Source organism: Apium graveolens, unplaced genomic scaffold, assembly GCF_009905375.1.
Source record: "Apium graveolens cultivar Ventura unplaced genomic scaffold, ASM990537v1 ctg7177, whole genome shotgun sequence".
Classification (NCBI taxonomy): Eukaryota; Viridiplantae; Streptophyta; class Magnoliopsida; order Apiales; family Apiaceae; genus Apium; species Apium graveolens.
The window spans coordinates 250-19,393 of NW_027420101.1; the positions used below are offsets into that span (position 1 = coordinate 250).

Here is a 19,144-nt window from a genome sequence, read left to right on the forward strand (position 1 = left end):
CGGTTTGAATTTTTTAGGTTGGTTTAAGGCGGGTTAGGTCCGGTAGGGTCGGTTAGGTCGGGTTTCGAAACCCATGGTCACCCATACTATCCGAAATTTGGTTTAATTTGATTGTTATTTGTGGTGATAATGTTGTATATGTTGTATATATTATATTTATACCTAATTTTAATTTTATTAAGATTTTTTCCTCTTATCATTTGACCCTTACTTACTTTGATTAACTTTCTTATAAATAATCAAGATATTGTCAGAAATTCCCTTCTTATTTAACAAAATTCTATGTTAATAGATCGCTACACTCACTCGATAAAACAATTATTAGATCACTACCCTCTTTCAATAAAAAAATTTGAATGTTGCTACTAGGGTGTAAATTTGAAAATATGCCCTATGAACTACACTAAAAAGTTGTGGAGAATAAATAATTATCTCACGAGAGATAGATTTTCTAGTACACTAAGACATATTTAATAGGTAGCCTTTTAGCCTATTTGAAGACATATTTTTCTTGAGTATTTTTCTCCACTTTGGATAAATTTAATATGTTAGAATTTTTAGCCTATTTCAAACATTTTAAATTTGCATATAATAATTGATGATTTTCATTTAAATGTTTGAATTCAACGATTTCTTAGGTGGTGGTATGATTTTTAGTAATTATATAAATTTACTAATAATTGAGAAAATTTGGTGTGATAATGAGAAAATTTGGTGATTGGCTCAGTTCAGATTGCTAATTACAAAATTTGGATGCATTAAATCTTGTCAATATATAACGTGTAATACTAGATAACCCCAAACTTATACAAAAATAGTTACAAAGTAACGTGACATGACACATTTTGAAATTACATTCGTGTGCGATTATCACGTGGGGTCTCATATTATTCTAGGGAAAGTTACCATTTATAAGATATTAGTTGGTAAGCCATGCCAAGCACAGACCCGAAATTAAAAATAACAGTATCACATTATTATTTACATAAAACTGAAACTCATAATTCGAGTAAAATACAGATCTAAATATAATTTATAAAATGATTTTAAAATATGTAGTTAAAAAAATTGAAGTTAAGTGTAACTCTAAAATTTCACCGTATAGTTCTAGTTATGCAGGCGCCTAATTATTTAGTTATATAATTCTGTCATGTTAACTTACTAATACGATTATTTGAAATTAAACCGACACTTGGATGTTCAGCAACAAATAAAAAATTAAGGAAAATAAAATTTAGAGAGAGTAAAAGTTAATTTTTGTTAGTTGAGATGTTGAGATTTTATTATATAAAATTTCAAAAATAGTTGTATAATTTTCTAGTGAGTACCAAGATTTGGGAGCTAAACATGGTTTCGCTTATTAGTATACATAGTTGATAACCCGTGCGAAACATGAGACCGAGACTAAAAATATCGAATTAATATTTGTAGAGAATTATTCATAATTCGTATGAAACACGAATTAAAATTAATATATTAATATAAAATGTTAAATTAGTACTTGTAAAAAATAGTTATGTAGTTAAAAATAATTGAATCAGTAATGAAATTTTTCAATATAATTCTAGTTTTGCATTGTTTCACTTGATATAAAAAATCTAACATATTAGTGTTATTTTTGTGAAACGAATTGTATCTATCTTATGAACCAAATTTCTGTTCTTTAGACAATTTAATATTAATTAATATAATTTGATAATTATCTTATAATTAGCCTTTTCAATATAGTTTATTTAATATTACTTAATTATCGATAAAAATTAATTTACAAATTAAAAGTAAATAGATGTTATTAAACTTAATTTAATATTACTAAATATAATCTAAATACAGGCCATAAATTTGTTACTGTTAATTTTTTTTTAATTTAAAGTATATAAATGTTGTGATGGACAGTAACAAATACGATCGATAAATTAATAATTATCAGTTTATAAGTTAATAAATATTACTAAAGTCATTTGCTATTACTTAATTATTTTAAAATAATACTATAAAAATAAAGTTTACAGAGAATAGAAGTCAATTCGTGTTAATAGTTTACTTTGTAGTTTGTAATTAGTAGTTTTTCAAAATAAAAGTAAATATAAGTTATTTTACTTAATTTAATGAACTTAATAAATTCTTAATATAATTTATAAATAAATAAAGTTTACAGAAAATATAAGTCAATTATTGTTAGTAGTTTGTAGTTTTTATAAAATTAAACATAAATATAAGTTATTTTACTTTATTTAACGTAACTTAATAATTTTTTAATATAATTTACAAATCGTTTAAAAAATATTTTTATTTTAAAAATGAAAAAGAAGATTGGATGAACACTAACTAAAAAGAAAATTAAATTTACAAACAATATAAGTCGAGTTGTGTTAAAAATAAAGTTATATAGAATGGAAGTCAACTTATGTCAGGTAAGTAGCAAAATTTGGTACTTTGGTACTTTTAGCACCAAATTATACATAGTTTCGCTTATTAATAAAGAGTATAGATTCGTTTTTCTATGATGTGCTCATATGCACAGAATAAACACAAACTTTTATAATTTTTGCTTATTTTGATCGGTGCATTAACAACAACTACATAAATAGGTTTTGATTAGCCCTATTTGCAATCGATTCATGTATTTATTTGTAGGTTTGGATTGGGAAATCGAATGATGTGGCAATTTGTTCTTGGATACTAGAAATTTTTAATTTTTCACCTGATATAAAAGTTAAAGGTGCAACTTGCAAGGATACATAATATAGACCCGAATTGAAAAAATGCCCAAAGAAATGGGTTACAAAGTGCCAATTACTCTTATTTTTTTCTGTTTGAATTAGTAATTTGCTGAAATGCCCCTACTTCGATTAAAATTAATGGTCATCTTGGATGGAAAGTGGTGAGTGGGGTACAAATAGAAGCGAAATTAATTTTATGGGGTGTATGTTGACACATAAAATAATGTAGACCCAAATTACAAAAATGAAAATAAAAGTGGGTTATAACTACCAAATACTCTAAATTAAAATGCTTTAAATTTATAGTTTTTAGTATTTAACATGTGCCTATTGACACACACTAGACAAATTGAAAAGTATTTGGGAAAAATTTGTCACAATATATGGGGCTCTAGTATTTTCCATATATTATATTTGCAACTTAAACTGAATTCGGCAGCCAGGCCTCCCAATTAATACTAAATTTCTACCAAATTAAAGAGCCATTAACATGTAGAGTCCCCCATAATTCAATTAACTTGTTGTTTTATTCTTCTTTCCACCTCGTAATAACCCAATTTTATCGGGTCTTTCACTAACCAAGCCCCCGCCACTTCTCCATTCAATCATCCAACACTCCATTTTCATATTAGCCAACTTCCTCTTCCTCCATTCCCTCTCAATTCCCCCTGTCTCCATCTACCTCTCTCCTCATGTCTCTCCATTCCTTCAGAATTTAATATTCCTTTCCCCGCCCCTCCGCTCTCTTTTTTATCTTCTCTCACTGTCCCCTCCATCTTCGCCCTCCTATTTTCTCGTTCCCACTCTTTTCTCTCACCATCTTTGTCTCTTTATTTCTCTCTAGATCGGGGCAGAGGATGACTTAGCACCATTCAATTACGTGAATCAGCCTTGCGAGCACACCCCATTTATTTAATATCTAACTATATTTTAAATAGTCTCAATTTTTTAATTTTTCCATTAATTGTGTTAATAGGAAGAATATTTCTAATATTTAATTAAATTTTGCTAGTGAAATCCTATGCTATGCCTTCTAGAGATATGTTGAAAAAAGCCAAAAATTACACGGCTCATATTTATTATTTCGATTATAGAATTTATGTTCATAGAGTACTATAAATATACCAAAATAGTAAAAAAATTGGAAGTGGAAAATGATAGAAATATTAATTTATGCATATATTAATAGTCGTAAAATAATTATTTTCTTGTAAATAGATTTTTTTTTCTTAATACTAATGCGAAAGATTTATTTACAAATGCAATGCATATAGTAAATTCAAATATTATAAAAGTTATACACAACTCATACCTGCGAGTCCCCCAGTTTTCTTTTAATTTTTCACGGGGTTTAGTCATTAAGAAAAATCAATTCAAACTTTACATGCTACTGCTTCAAGTATATGGCTTGAATTTAAAAATGACTAAAATGGCGACCACCTTTATGATGTTATTTTTAATAAATATTATTTTCTATTGAAATTTTATATTGAAATTTTATATTGGACGAATAAAAGTTAGATCTACTTTTGTTTAACAACTTACATATTTTAACATGATAGTTTAAGTATAGTATGTACCACGCATGTTGAGTACAAGTTTGAAATAACCTTGACACGAGTAATATAGTGAGTCATATTTAATAGTTTGTAAAAATTTGAAAATTCACCGATTACGGTTTTTAAAATTTACCATCCCAAGTGATGTGACAACCAAAAAGCGAGTACACCATATGCATTTGACTCTATTAAATATAGATTTATATAAAAAAATGCATCAAATAAATATTACTTATCATTTTTTAATATAACATAAACATTGATTTGTGACACTTATATCCTCATGTAGGCTCTCGTCTATTCTAGATTCTTCGAAAGCCTCTCGTCTATTCTAGATTCTTCGAAAGACGTTATAAATAATTTTCATTTCCTACTGTATCTTTTCCATCACAACCATCTTTTATTCTTGTCCACCCTCTATCGTCCGATATAGATCTAATTTTCTTTTCTCGTGCTCCACTCTCCGTCATCCGATATAAACCTGAATCTCTTTTCTTCTCCGCCAATTTCCATCATCCGATATACATCAAATATTTTTCTTCTTCCAGATTTCCATCATCCGATATAGATCTAAAATCTCTATTTTTCTCCCCATTCTCCATTATTCGATATAGATTTAAATCAGTTTTTTTCTCCACTCTGCATCAAACCATTAGATCTAAATCTCCTTCATTTTTTGAGCCAATTAAGATCATTATCATTTAATCTAATAACAAAACTTAAAGTTTGTGTACCAATTAGAAAACTCATTTCACATACACCCCTTACCACTTTCCTATTACTATTTGAATAACAGTTTCTATATCATCGATTGAGATTTAGGCCCAATAAATTAGCATTTTTTTTAATATTTGCCGGATTCGCAAGAAGTTCCGTCTTTGTAAAATGCTCATCATCCCGATATAAGTAAGTTGTCTGAATTTATTTCGTTGCAAGCATACTATTAGATTTTTTATCACCGTTAAATTCATCCGATTCCATATTTTCTAGATTTAATTTTTTTCTAAATTCATTTTTTTGTTTGAATATGATGTAAATCAAATTTCTAAAACATAGGCGGAAAGCAATGAAGAAAATGCTCCATCAAAGTTAAAGTTTTACTTCCTCCTCCACGTTCACAGATATACGGGTAATATTATTTTATATTTAATCCAAGATTGCATATAATGTTATGATATTTGTTGTTGTTATTGTTTAACTCATTAATAACAGATTGACTTCAATTTATTTTAATTGTAATCAACTTTGTATACACATTTCTTCTTAAATCTTTTTAAGTATTACAATTCAAACCCAACTAAAAAATTCATATGTAAGTACGACTTGCTATCATGCCTGAGGTTGTAATGTGTTAAATAATAGTATAAGATCCATATAAAGTCTTCGTATAACACCTTAATGGAGATAATTACTTAAGATAATGTTTGTTATATGACTCAGGTGTTTATAATCTTCAGAAGTAGATCTAGAATCCTCAAAGATAAAATACATATTGTCTTATGTGTTATTAACTATGAAGGGTGAGAGAAGCCTTCCATCTTCTTCTTTTTGCCAAGTGAAAAGCCTCTCTTTATTAATATTAAGGTCCTTAATTAATTAGCCGTAATGGACTTTTTGTGCAATGAGGTGCACACGTATTTAGTGATCTCTTATATAAAATATACTACCTCAGTCCCTTCCAATTGTTTACATTTCTGGGGAAGTGTGACACGCATTTTAAGGTGCATAAAAGGTATAGTTATGTAACTTATTTTTACAATTTTCTTTTTCTGAATAAAAGTTGAATGTTTTAATTTTATTCAAAAAAATAAAATTCTAAAAAAAAATACAGAACTATTCTTTATATGCACCTTAAAAACACTCTCTAAAAAATGTAAACAATTGAAAGGGACGGAGGGAGTATCTTAGATGTCGCATTATTTGATATATCGTCACACTTCATAATTTTTTAAAATTCTTGCTTTCCCCATACTATTTCAAGCTAATTAGGGAGTTGATGTTTAATTAGCAGTTAAGGATAATTTTTTTCTAGAATTGGTTTCATGTACTTGAACGTTCTCTTAATATTGTCAATTTCAAATCTATCTTTAAATATTTTTAGGCTAGACTTTTTCCTTTGAGGAGTTCGTGCTTATTCTCAAGACTGAAAATATTTTGAATCACATTTGAAGTAATAATAATTAAACTTATTATTATTTCCTGCACAGATAGGTGTTCATAAGGGGGTGGATGCAAAGATAGGTGGAAGACATGGGGATATTCTACAAATAGAATGGATGTGTCCTGCAAAGGTATGAGTTGAAACATTGATATTACATACATTTTGATAACTTTTTAGTTAAAGATGCTATGCACTTTTCTATTATAAGTTCTGATGTTGAATATTACACACGGATTTCAATCACAGTTAACTTTGGATATTAACTCGGGTGTGGCTGCTGGGCAAGAGAGCATTGAGGCTACCTGGAGACGTGTACCAACTGATCCTAGGTAAAGTTTCTTGTTCTCGAGTCTACTTTTTAACTTGATCCTAATTTAGCACCTCTGATTATTTTTTTTACTTTTTATTTTAATGTCAGATTTCAGGCGGAGCCCACTGACCATTCAGACAGCACAACCCTGATAATACCCATAGAGGAGAAAGGCAACCTGCTCAACAACAGTTCACCATTCCTGACTACTTCATCAGTGAATGATGAAATAATGTCCATGGCTATTGATGCCTTAAATGCTTTAAATGGCGTCGCATTGGGGCAAGGTGAACCTGTAGTTGATTTGGGCATGTTCAAGCAATGGCTCGACACAGATACTGTTCGTAAGTTTTTCAGCGGGCAAAGTTTCACTGGAATCGAGCCAACAAAATCAGTTCCCAGAGAAAACCCTGATCAGTTTTACTGTGTCCGAGAAAATACTGGAGTAGTCATCCCCAAACCCATTGCTTGGACATCTTCGGTGCCTGCTCAGGATGTTCTTGACCTGGACTTGCTAGCGCGTCTCCTACAGAACCCAGGAGATGTGGAGAAACTGATAAAAATATATGATTCGACAGCTAAAGGAAAGTCATGTGCCAGTGCCATCGCAACCATTCCTGAATCGTTACTTACCTTTCCAAGGGAAAATACAGCTCCTGGACACATTTCACATTGCATTACTAGTGAATCCTCTGCCCCTTCAATAACCGTTTCTTCAATGGTCACATCAAGCAGCAATAAGAGCCTAATTAACAATGACATACCATTACCAGAAGCAACAATGACCCCAATGTCACCTCTGTATTACTCACCAAGTACCAACTGGGAATCGGATATAGAGATTGAGAGTCCAATCAGTGAAAATGGAACGGTTGCTGGTATGAGAATGGAACCTCCAATATCACCAGTGGCTATATTTTCTTTGCCACAAACCGCCAGCCTACAGCCACCACAAATGGGCTGCCATCCCTTCTGCCTAGGAATCCACCTCTACTCCAGATGCACCCGTACCCTATCTCAGGACAAACTGCTCTGATACCTATGCTGGGGACACAACTCGTAACAGCAATGGGTCTGAATCCTTTAGTGAATGATTTGGTTACATTGCTAATGGTCAACCAGCAGGCTGCTGCTAATATGATAGCCGCCTTTAGTCACTCAACCCGTCCCACGAACTGCTCTTCGTTGCATGCAAACACTCAAATAGTTGGGCAAGGACCATCTACGCTGAATCCGCATCAGGAGCCGTGCACGTACTTAAACACTCCCAGGGGATGTCGAAATGACGCTAATTGCCGATATCTGCACAGCAAGTCCGATCATACATCACCGTCTTGAGTGGAGGCACTTTCCGATGCAAAAAGAATGAAGCTACGCTGGGACAGTACTGGATCATTGTACAAAAGAAGGTGGCTGCAACAGAGAAGTCTCGAAGAAGTGTGATGTTGGCTTTACTTATTGGACTAGAGAATTGAAGATGCTTCTCTTTTTAATATCTACTAGCTTAAATGTTAATATTTAAATTTTTTATTTATTACTTTAGTAGGACAATTTATTTATTTTTTAATAATTAAAATTAGGGGATAATCGTTGTACCAAATTATACCCCATATCTACACAATTATATTAAAAACTAATGAAAGTTTGGTTGGTAAACAAACTTGCTCACAGTAATTATTGTAATATTTAAAACAAAACACTTTCATTAATAGATAAATATTCATGATATAATTATAATATGTCTAATGGTTTTTTTAAAAAAAATAATATAAAATTCACAGTGGCTAAACAAAATTATACTATTTATCCAATTTGAAATAAATTTTTTTAAAAACTACATATAATTAGTTGAATTTGAAAAATCAAGCTAAAATAAAATAATAAATATTATTGATCCGGGGTAAATAGGTAAAAATTATTTTCTCTTAGACCGAATGGATAATAAATTTAATTTTGTTTTAGTCTGATGACATTAAATGAGGTAAACGAGTTTTCTTTTATATATTTATTTTATTACGATTTTTTTCACATATTTATTTTAGTTTAAGCCCGTTTATTATTTTGTTTAGCTTGATGAAATTATATCGATCTAATAAATTTTTATTGGTCTACTTTTATTTTTTTATTACAGATTGGATCAATTCTATAATTTTGTTTAGCGTGTTCCGCATGAATATTAGTTATTATTTTTTATTTTGCCAAGTGCTGGAACTCGCAAGGGAAGGAGGACTGTTCCCGGACTTCTGGAAACTCGTCCTGAATGGCATCCACAACGGCGTCCCAGCCTTCCTTATAGCTGACTCGATGAAGGAGGGCATCATGCGCCACCATTAAATCCTTGAACTCCTGAGTGTCCATCCAGACGTCAAAGGCTTTATCCTTTTGAGCCTTGAGGATAATATTTTCAGCCCGGGCCGTTTCCAAGTCAGAAGTAGATGAGGCAAGTCGGGCTTCATGGGCCTCTATTCTTTGGTTGGCCTCCTCCAGCTTCTTGTTCGCATCCTCGAGGCCAACCTTCCAAGCCTTGGCTTGGTGAATCGCCCCTTGAAAATGGGCGTTCGCCTACAAGATACACAACAAAGGTAAGAAATGGAAAAACAAAAAAAACTACGAATGGAAAAGGAAAAAGACGTACCGTCGCCAAAGCCTGAGCTCCGAAAAGCTCGTTAGCCTCCAAGTCCTGTTGAAGGACAAAGTCTTGATAGTCAACCGGGGAAATGGAATGCATAGACCATTCCTTGGCAAGCGTTATGTTGCCAACAATCGAATCCTCGCCCCGGATTCCACAAGCAGGTTGGAAGTAAGACCCTGGTTTTTGCTTGGTACGTAAAACTTGGCCGGGGCCTTCTTCGCCTGGTTCCTTTGCCTGGAGTAGGAACTCCGGGAAACGATCCCAAAGGCGCGGGTCTTTAAACACCTTTCCAGCACGCTTCATCCTGGTCGTTTCCAGGTCTTTAGGCTTTGTAGCCTCCTCAATTTTCTCAGCCACTGCAATAAATAAGATAAGTGAGTTGAGAAGTTAGCAAAGTAGAAGATAGAAGGAACGAAAACAACTAGATAAGGAAGGAAACGTACTCTTCTTAGGGACGGGAGAAAGGCCGCGTTCTACAAGAACGGTCTCCCTGATAAGATCCTAAGAATGGGAAGTCCCATTATCTTGCGTAAGGAGGTTGGAAGCTCTGGTCTCCTTCTCAGACAAAATTATATCGTTTGGGCTCCCATCTACGGCTAGCCCAAAAGATGAGCGAAATAGGGTGCCCCAATCGCCACCCTCCCAAACGATAAACATAAAATCTTTCTTCCACCCCAAGTTGTTATCAGGGATGGACTTCACGTTCACTATGTGGGGAACGGTTGGGTGCTGGTTTAAAGAAACCCACCCGATTCTTGTCAGGACTGTTCTTGAATTGGAAAATCTTTCTAAAAACAGCAAAGAGGTAGAGACATTGTGCTTGTGCATTGCAAAGATAGCACATAATCAACCTCCAAGAGTTAGGAGGGAGTTGGCAAGGGCTGATGCCCATATCAGCTAGCAAAACAGGGATGAATGGGTGAAAGGGGAGTCTAATACCTGCCCTTAAAGTATCCCTGTAGACGCATATTGCGTCTTTCCTCCACTGACAGGCCCTGTCGGCCGGACTTGCAAGAACTAGCTTGAAAGGATCCTTGATTTTGAAACAACCGCTCAACTTGTCCAGCTCCTTTGGATCCCGCAAGGCACTGATATGGTCGTGCGCGTCTAGATGCGCATCTGACGGGTTCTCGTCCCCTCGTGTGTTGATCATATATCAATCAAGGAAGTGTACCTTGACCGAATGGGGAATTCATTGGACTTTCTGGCCACATTCATCTTGGCCAAACGGGTCATTTTCTTATCAGCCATCTGGAAAAAAAGGCACATAAGGAGACAATTTTAAAACGCAAACTATGCAAAAACAAGCACAAGAAGTAAAGGGAGAAGTCTTACCTGAAGTAATGCTCCTAAAAAGGCTTTGGGGATTAAGATACTCTGACCTACTGTTATTGCTCTGAGATTCTTAACAAAAGAAGAAAGAAGGAGAATTTAGAAATGAGAAAGTGAGAGCAGTAGACTCTACTCATCCTTTATATAGGTAAAAAGTGAAGTTGAAGGGACAAAAAGCCCAGTAAGGATAAAGGCCCAAAGAAAAAAGCCCAGAAATGGAACATTCCAGAATATTCCAAGGAATTCCAAAGAAATTAAATAAAAATTCCCGAGAATTCTAGAGAATTCTAAAGAAGGTGTTTTAATATATTAAGCCCAATTAATAAGAGGCCCAATGGGAGGCCCAAATCCAATTAGGATTTGGAAAAATAAAAAGCCCAAATCCAATTAGGATTTGGAAAAATAAAAAGCCCAAATCCAATTAAGATTTGGAAAAATAAAAAGCCCAAATCCAATTAAGATTTGGAAAATAGAAGGCCCAAATCCAATTAGGATTTGGGAAAATAGAAGACCCAAATCAAAGCCCTAAAAAATAAGGCCCAATCCAAATTGGATAAGAAGGAAGCCCAATAAGACCAGGATTGAGGTCGAGTTCTAAGTCGTGAATTCTGTCGAATTCTTTTAAACAGACACCCAGAAATTATGGGTATAATGGATCAGGATTGAGGTCGAATTTCAGCTCGTGAATTCTGTTCGAATTCTTTCGAACAGATACCCGAAAATTACGGGTATAATAGAACTGGATTGAGGTCGAAAGACGAGCTAGGATCGAGGTCGAATTCCTGAATCAAGCATAATATTTTTCAAGAATGGGGTCCAGAAACCTAGACTAAAATCCAGGTCGAAGAATCGACTAGGATCCTGGTCGAAACCCAGGTCGTGAATCCTAGTCGAAATCTAACGACCAGGAAGCAAATAAGCGCAGAAGTCTCGACTAAGATCTAGGTCGAAGGTTTGACTAGGATCCTGGTCGAAACCCAGGTCGTATCCTAGTCGAAACCAAATGACCGGAAGCAAAGAAAGACACTAGTTTTCGACCAAAATCCAGGTCGAAGGTTCGACTACGATCCTGGCACTACAAGAAAAAGTCCATAGACATCGCTTTTTGGCCGATGTCTATGCTGTTTCCCAACCGATGTTGATGTCGGTGATGTCTATTCTAGACATCGGTGAATACCCGATGTCTATACTCGATTAGACATCGATTTTAGTTAAAACAGATGTCTATGTGTTGATTATTTACATAAAATGCTATAAGTAAAATATTTAATAACTAAATTACACCTAATTAAACATGTTAAACATATCATGAGCTATGTTTTTTGTCAGAAAAATATCGATTTTAGTGAAAAATACTGATGTCTATGTGATGATTTTTTATAAAAAATGCTATAACAAATTATTTAATAACTAAATTACACCTATTAAAACATATTAAACATATATTGAACTATGTTTTTTATCACAAAAACATCGATAATTTTGACAAGGTGATGTAAAATGACATATTAAACATCTCTTTCTTTAATGAAAGGTGATGTCTAATTTAGCGTATAGACATCAGTGTTTTCTAGAATGAAGTGATCTCTATGTATCATTTAGACTTGAACATGTTAGTCTTTAACATCAGTTGTTTGTCTGAAACTGATGTACATTGTATTTTTTTGACATCAGTTTTGTTTGGTTAAAAGTGATGTTTATAATGTTACTTGACATCAGTTTAATCTTAAACAAAGTGATTTCTATATTTCATTTAAACTTGAACTTGGATTTCTTTGACATCAGTTTTTTACCTTAAAGTGATGTACATTATCTCTTTTGACATCAGCTTTTCTTAATTGAAAGTGATGTGTAAGAAGTTTATAGACCAAATTGTGTAAAGTTTTACATCACTAATTGTATAATTGTTGTCTGAGAACGTCAACCAAAATAGTAAAACATATGATCTGAAATCTAAACTATTACATTCTCCAGAAACCAACTGAAGACATTCAGTTAATAAAATTGTAAGATAGTTTTTTCACTATCCCGTTTTGAACACTCTTCAAAATCTGAGACATAAATCCTCTCTACACAAGACAGCAAGGGCCCATATAAATTCCCATTATTTAGATATCTCAACAACTGCAGAGGACAAGATGAGCAAGCCACTTTATCCCAAGCAAGCAAATACGATCCTCCACTTACTGGATAGATGCCATGTGCACGATCAAATCAACCACATGGGTGCTGCATTAACCACCCAAAAACACATATGTAAAAGAATTTAACAGTAACTTAGACGTATTTCAAGTTGTGCATACTGGGTCTACTTGTTTGTTACTAAGTGTTGATTACTTATGAGTTTCTATTTACTTGTGTCGGAGTGCATTTTCAGAAGCATTAGAGGAAGAAGTGAGAGAAATCATCAATAACATATCCTAAAACAACTCAAGAAACTTTGCTGCACTTCCAAACCAAGTCAAACAACAACATTCAGACATAAAAAATTAATATTATTCCAACGTTCAGACAATTATTTACCTAGGTAGCATGCGTTTCTTAGCAAGTGCAGACTCTCATTATTGTTTTCATCAACAAGAATATCGTTTATACTATTTGAGTTTCAGGACCAGCAGGTGAACTACAAGGTCAAATATGATTATTAACTGCAGACTATGAATTCCTGGGTTGAAATAATAGAGATTATTAAAAGAGCACAACATAATCGCCTCTCAAGTTAAAAGGTGAGGTGGAACTTGTCATCAAAATTGATGACCTAGTCAACCACCTGTTTATAACTGGAGTAGATTTAGAACAATGATTTCTGGCATTCTAAAGACCAAAAGCTCCCTTGAAAATATATGGCAAGTACAAAATGCAAACTTATATAAAACCAGTTTTAAATAAGGACGTTTGTGACAAGAAATGCACAGATGCGCCCATGATATATTTGTTGAGTATGACAACACAACTGATACAAGCAACTATGTACAGCCAATTCCTTTTAGCAATAATAACTACTGTAAGCAAGTTTAGAATAAGGAAATTTTGAATTACCCCTATGGAATCACTCATTGATTTCATTGAACATGCAGAAGCAGAACAGGGTCGCACTGCAACTTTTTCAAGGAGCAGAGGATCTAGGTGGTTGTGGGCTTTTGGATGACGAACGACATACATTGAGCTTGCCTAATGTTATCAAAAGCCAGGCACCGGATGTAAGCACTAGGATATGCCTTCTTGTATTCCGTGATTTCATGGAGGACTTGAGATGCGTCCGTGCAACCAAACATGGGAAGCTTCCACATTGTCCAGTACCTCCCATCATAGTAGTTAGAATTCTGCTGTTCTCGCGATAAACATACCCCAGCTGTAGACAAAAATGTTCAGAACAAGAGATCAGTATTTCAACCCCTGCTTAACAAAAAACTTCAGACCACAGAGTATTGCTTCAAGCCATTGATTTATATAATGATTTTGTACATGCAAGAGAGAAAAGAAACAGAAAGTTCATCTCCAGAGATGGCAATTTCAAGATTGAACAAAATTATTTATCAGTGCCACAATTTGGAATGCATTTATAGAAAATTTGATAACATCGGACACACAATGAATATTTTCTATATAAAAAAATGCAGTTTCTAACATTGGAGTCAAGTTCTATCACTATCAACTATCAAGAAACAAGACACCTGCTAAACTGAAAGTTTACAACATAATTTAAATTATGATAAAGAGTGGATGCAAATAGAATTTTTTTTAAGAATTAGTGGTTGTATTCCAGATGTTATCTTTGCCAAACAAAGGGAGCTCACAATACAATTCAATTACCAGAAGTCACACTTTCTGCAACAACTAATTGTCATATCTCTTTAACACTTAAAATTGATGCAATTGTAGATAAAAGCAATTAAGAACTATCTAGCTGAACAAAAACTGTAGAACATTTCCAATAGGATATGTATTAATCATACTAATAAAGAAATTATGAAGTATCTATCTTACTGCATCAAATTCAAGGCATGGAATCCATCCTTTTTTCATCATGTAATCAATTTCCCTAGCGATTGAATCATCGGTGAGAGGTGGAAGGTGGGAGAGAGTCTCAAACTTCTTGTTATCAATCGGATTCCAAGTCTGTTTACACACAAACGAGAGCCAACTATAAGCAGTACAAAAGGTGGTAATATAAACAGCTTAAAAAAGTTAAAAACAAAAATACAAGTTCCGATCAAAGTACCTTCATACAGTGAGTTTTAGATCCATTCGAAACAGTCTTCCTGTTCCACACAACTGAATCCTTCATCTGAAACAGCTTTGGCGGGATAGGTTTTAAGCCAACATAGGTGGATCCAGCCACCGAGCCGAAAAGCTTGCAGCAGACATAATTGATTTATTACCAAACTGATCTAGAGCACAACTGAAAACACAAAACTAGAGACTAGCACAAGAAGTGATTCTATTGATTTTATTTACGCGATATGTATTGTGCATTTTCACCCAAAAAACAGGATACTGCTCCAACCCAACTTGGGTTACCCAAGTACCATAAAAACCAAAGTCCCAACACCTCAAATAGCCAGTAAACCCACAAACAAAGAGCTTATTTCCATCCAAATTGATATTGCGCCAAGGTCCCTGCATTAGAAATAGTGCTAATAGGAGTATCTGCTGCGGGTTCCAAAGCTTGATCTTTTGCAAAATTGATGACTACGTCTTCCCGTCTACATTAATATACATAATGGCTAAAACTCAATTAACAAGACTATTACCCATCCCCTAAGAATTTTGCCAACATTACTAAAAAGGAAGCCTGGATTTGAATTAAATAAGTTACCTCCTGCTCGTTGACCAGTTGAAACTGGTGGGGTTTGATCCTGCCATCGAAAACAAGATGTTTTCATGATTAAGATAGTAAAATTACTTATCTGAACACAGGCCTTCATCTATATCCCCTTTTAAGGCCCTTCTTCTCAGAGAGGAACGTCTGTACAGGACAGGAAATCCCTTAATTTTTAGATGTAAAAGAAATTTGACAGCAATCTCCAGTTGATCTTCCCGAATTGGTTCTGAGTTCACAAACACAGATAAAACCTTGGTATCTTGATGGACCTTGTAAACTCCAAGACTGTTATTAACAGAGTAGTAATGCTTAGCACAATTTAACATAACTTAAATTACAAAAACAATAGCAGTATATTACTCAAGTATTAATACATCATTTTCCCATATTCCCGTCAATCATAAGAGTTTTTAGAACCGTAAAAAGTTATTTCAATGAATGCATGAGTATTTGGTAGATCGTAATTAGTAATTAACACATAAAACTCATGAAAACGATAGCAGTATATTACTCAAGTATTAATACATCATTTTCCCATATTCCCGTTAATCATAAGAGTTTTTAGAACCGTAAAAAGTTATTTCAATGAATGCATAAGTATTTGGTAGATCGTAATTAGTAATTAGCACATAAAACTCACAATTAGTATTTTTCAAGAAACTCATGAAAACAATATTCTGAGTTTCTTTTTTATCGTCTTCAAATGGCTGTGCTACTGAAGCATTTCTCTTGAGACATTTAGTGGTAAGGTATCAGAATCAACAAGTCCCTAACTAGAAAGAATCATATCAGCAAATCAATCAGTGGTCACATATTTCATATTGTGACTCGAACAGGTTACACTATTTCATATACTCGGTCTTTCTTTAACAAAAGAAAACATACCTAAAGAGAACCCATTCTTCGATGATTCTGTGAGTGCTGCATCCATAATCTGTTTGAGACATATCAGCTTAGACCCTCGCATGACAGCATTGCAAGTTATCAGTACCATTGGTTTACAATCACGTATTCTTTTGGGCAACAGATTCAGCAGAGAATCCAGCAAAAAACCTGGAAAAAATCAAACTTGCAGTACTTCAATAAATGTTTGTTCAAAGGCATCACAGATTGTAAGCACCAAAAGTCTAGTAACAAAGGACATGGGTCTTTTTATCATACCGAGTGGACTGCACCGATTCGAGATACTAAAATAGTTAAGATACTAAAATGCCAGAACTAAATGCATAACATAAAGATAAAAAGCTAAATTTTCATGAAAATAGAATCTTAGCTTACACAGGCAAAGAACATGCAAAGAGAAGACAAATGAAACAATCAGGAACTTACCTAATGCCTTCTATAACTTTACCGAAAAAAGTCATTGACAACTGCCTTGCCATTCCTTGACTCAAGTCATAGACGTTCAAGCATACCTTGTGACCTTCCTGAATCCAATAAGAAACTATAATTAAATGCTGAACATGTACAAATTAGTGACAACAATTTGTTAACAAAAACATATAGGGAAATTCATTCAACTAGATATCCAACACAGTTCCCCTTGACATAATTAGCTATATACCACTGATATAAAAAAATACTAGTAAACTATTAGTTATTTTTAAAAAAACATATATACTGGAATTAGCTACCAACATGCTCATCACAAGAAAGAATTGAATACCATGTAATCAGTAGACATGAAAGGATCGTTAACTTTACACAATTTACAAAAATTAAAAAAACAAACAAAAATACAAATGAACAACCAGAAACACCCAAATTACCTAAAGTTTTAAATCTTTTTCTCAGATTAGGTCCTGTATACAACGAGAAGAAAAGTATAAGCAACAAGTTTAGACACTAAATTAATAAAAAAAAATAAGGGTTTCGAATTAGATAAAACCCCAATTTACAAAATTAGGGTTTTGAATTCAAAAATCCTCAACTTTTAAAACTGGTGTTCATGCAGAGAAGACCAGTTCGATTCAAGTAGATACAACACTTACCGAAGTAGATAGGTTAATTGAAAGAGGCTTAATGGAGAGATTGAGAGCGGAGAGAGGTTCAGAGAGAGAGAGAGAGAGAGAGAGATTGTGATGGTGAGATGATGGCCGGAGTTTAGAGAGATTGAGAGGGGAGAGAGTTTCGATCGAGAGAGAGAGAGAGAGAGAGAGTTTCGAGAGAGAGAGGTTTGATTTTGTTGTGTCTGAAGATTGATTTGGGGGAACCAAAATTTGGTTAAGGGGGGAGAATTTTGGGATTGGGGGAATGTAGAACTAAAAACTGAATGAAAATTTCACTAACGGGGGAAAGAAAAGGTGGGCGCGAATTTTTTTTTTGGTGAATTTTAGACATCGGTTTAATTATAACCGATGTCTACAAAGAACAAAGACATCACAAAAACACGGGGTGATGTCAAAACTTTTTTAACATCAGTGGCAAAGTTAACCGATGTCTAATGTATGATGTCTATTGACATTATTCTTGTACTGTGGTCGAAAGCCAGGTCGTGGATCCTAGTCGAAGTCCTTCGACCAGGATTGGAAAGCTGGCCCAAAATTCGACTAGGATCCAGGTCGAAATTTCGACTAGGATCCTTTTCGAAAAAAGGCTGAAAATTTGAGAATATTTGTGAAAAATTGCAGAAAATATGAAAAAATCTCGGAAAAAGGGAAAATTCCTGAAAAATACCAGAAAATTCCTAAAAATAGGGAGAAGGTAAGAAAATAGAAGGGGAAGTTTTTAAACGACCCTGAAGCCATATACAAGGCAAATCGTTGTAAGCGTGTAGGTCGCTCCACACTTTACGCAAAATGATACCCTGAAAGGGAATGAACGAACTTAACTTTTGCGAAATCTTACACGGTTTCCCAAAAGTTGGGGGGAAAATGATAAGGATAAATAAATCCTGATTATGTAATTAAATATTACAGTAATTATACATGATTTGGGCTGCTAGGCCCAATAAGAAGATGTATGACATTCAGACAAAAAAGGTTAACACATTGATCGGGCCTGATGGAACAAAGAAGGCCAAAAAACCTTGAATATTAATTAATTTCTTAATTAATTAATAAGGGAAAAATCAGCTATTGAAAAGAGTCCCAATGAGGACATAAATCCTTGCAGATTAGCCTCTAAGGGACCTAGAAAGATAAGAAATCAGTTTCCTACTATTTAAGGACCACCAACATATATAAGGGGTCTCACCCCCACAAATTAGAACTACATTTTTTGGCTTGATTCTCTAATTCACTGAGATACGTAGGCATCTCATAAAGGCAGAGTTAAGCTACGAAACACGTTAAAGGCCTTGAGCTCCCGAACCTTAGCAATAAATACAACAAATAATAACCTTAGTTTTTATCCATAACATTATCCAACCATATTAATGTCAATATTTATTTGTTTGGGTGACATTTCAAGAATTTCAAAAAAAATTAAATATTTTGATAAAATAATTTAATATGAAACTTTGATTACATCACTAATATATATATATATATATATATATATATATATATATTGTTATCCATACGGTTGGATCGATGAAAATATTTTTAAAATAATCGAAACAGAAATTCAGAATTAAACACTAGTTAGTTGTACTAGTCAAA

General features: G+C 33.7%; 1 protein-coding gene and 1 pseudogene across 1 annotated transcript; one reads left to right on the top strand and one right to left on the bottom strand.

The window, feature by feature from the left end:
• The first annotated feature begins 5,887 nt into the window (after nucleotides 1-5,887).
• On the top strand, nucleotides 5,888-8,091 carry LOC141703890 (uncharacterized). Its single transcript, XM_074507280.1, has 5 exons — nucleotides 5,888-5,908; nucleotides 6,490-6,573; nucleotides 6,690-6,772; nucleotides 6,862-7,631; nucleotides 7,820-8,091. Exons 1-5 carry the CDS (start codon nucleotides 5,888-5,890, stop codon nucleotides 8,089-8,091), a joined length of 1,230 nt encoding a protein of 409 aa, XP_074363381.1.
• Nucleotides 8,092-13,839: 5,748 nt separating this feature from the next.
• Nucleotides 13,840-15,085, bottom strand: LOC141703891 (ribulose bisphosphate carboxylase small subunit, chloroplastic-like; annotated as a pseudogene).
• Between the last annotated feature and the right edge of the window lie 4,059 nt (nucleotides 15,086-19,144).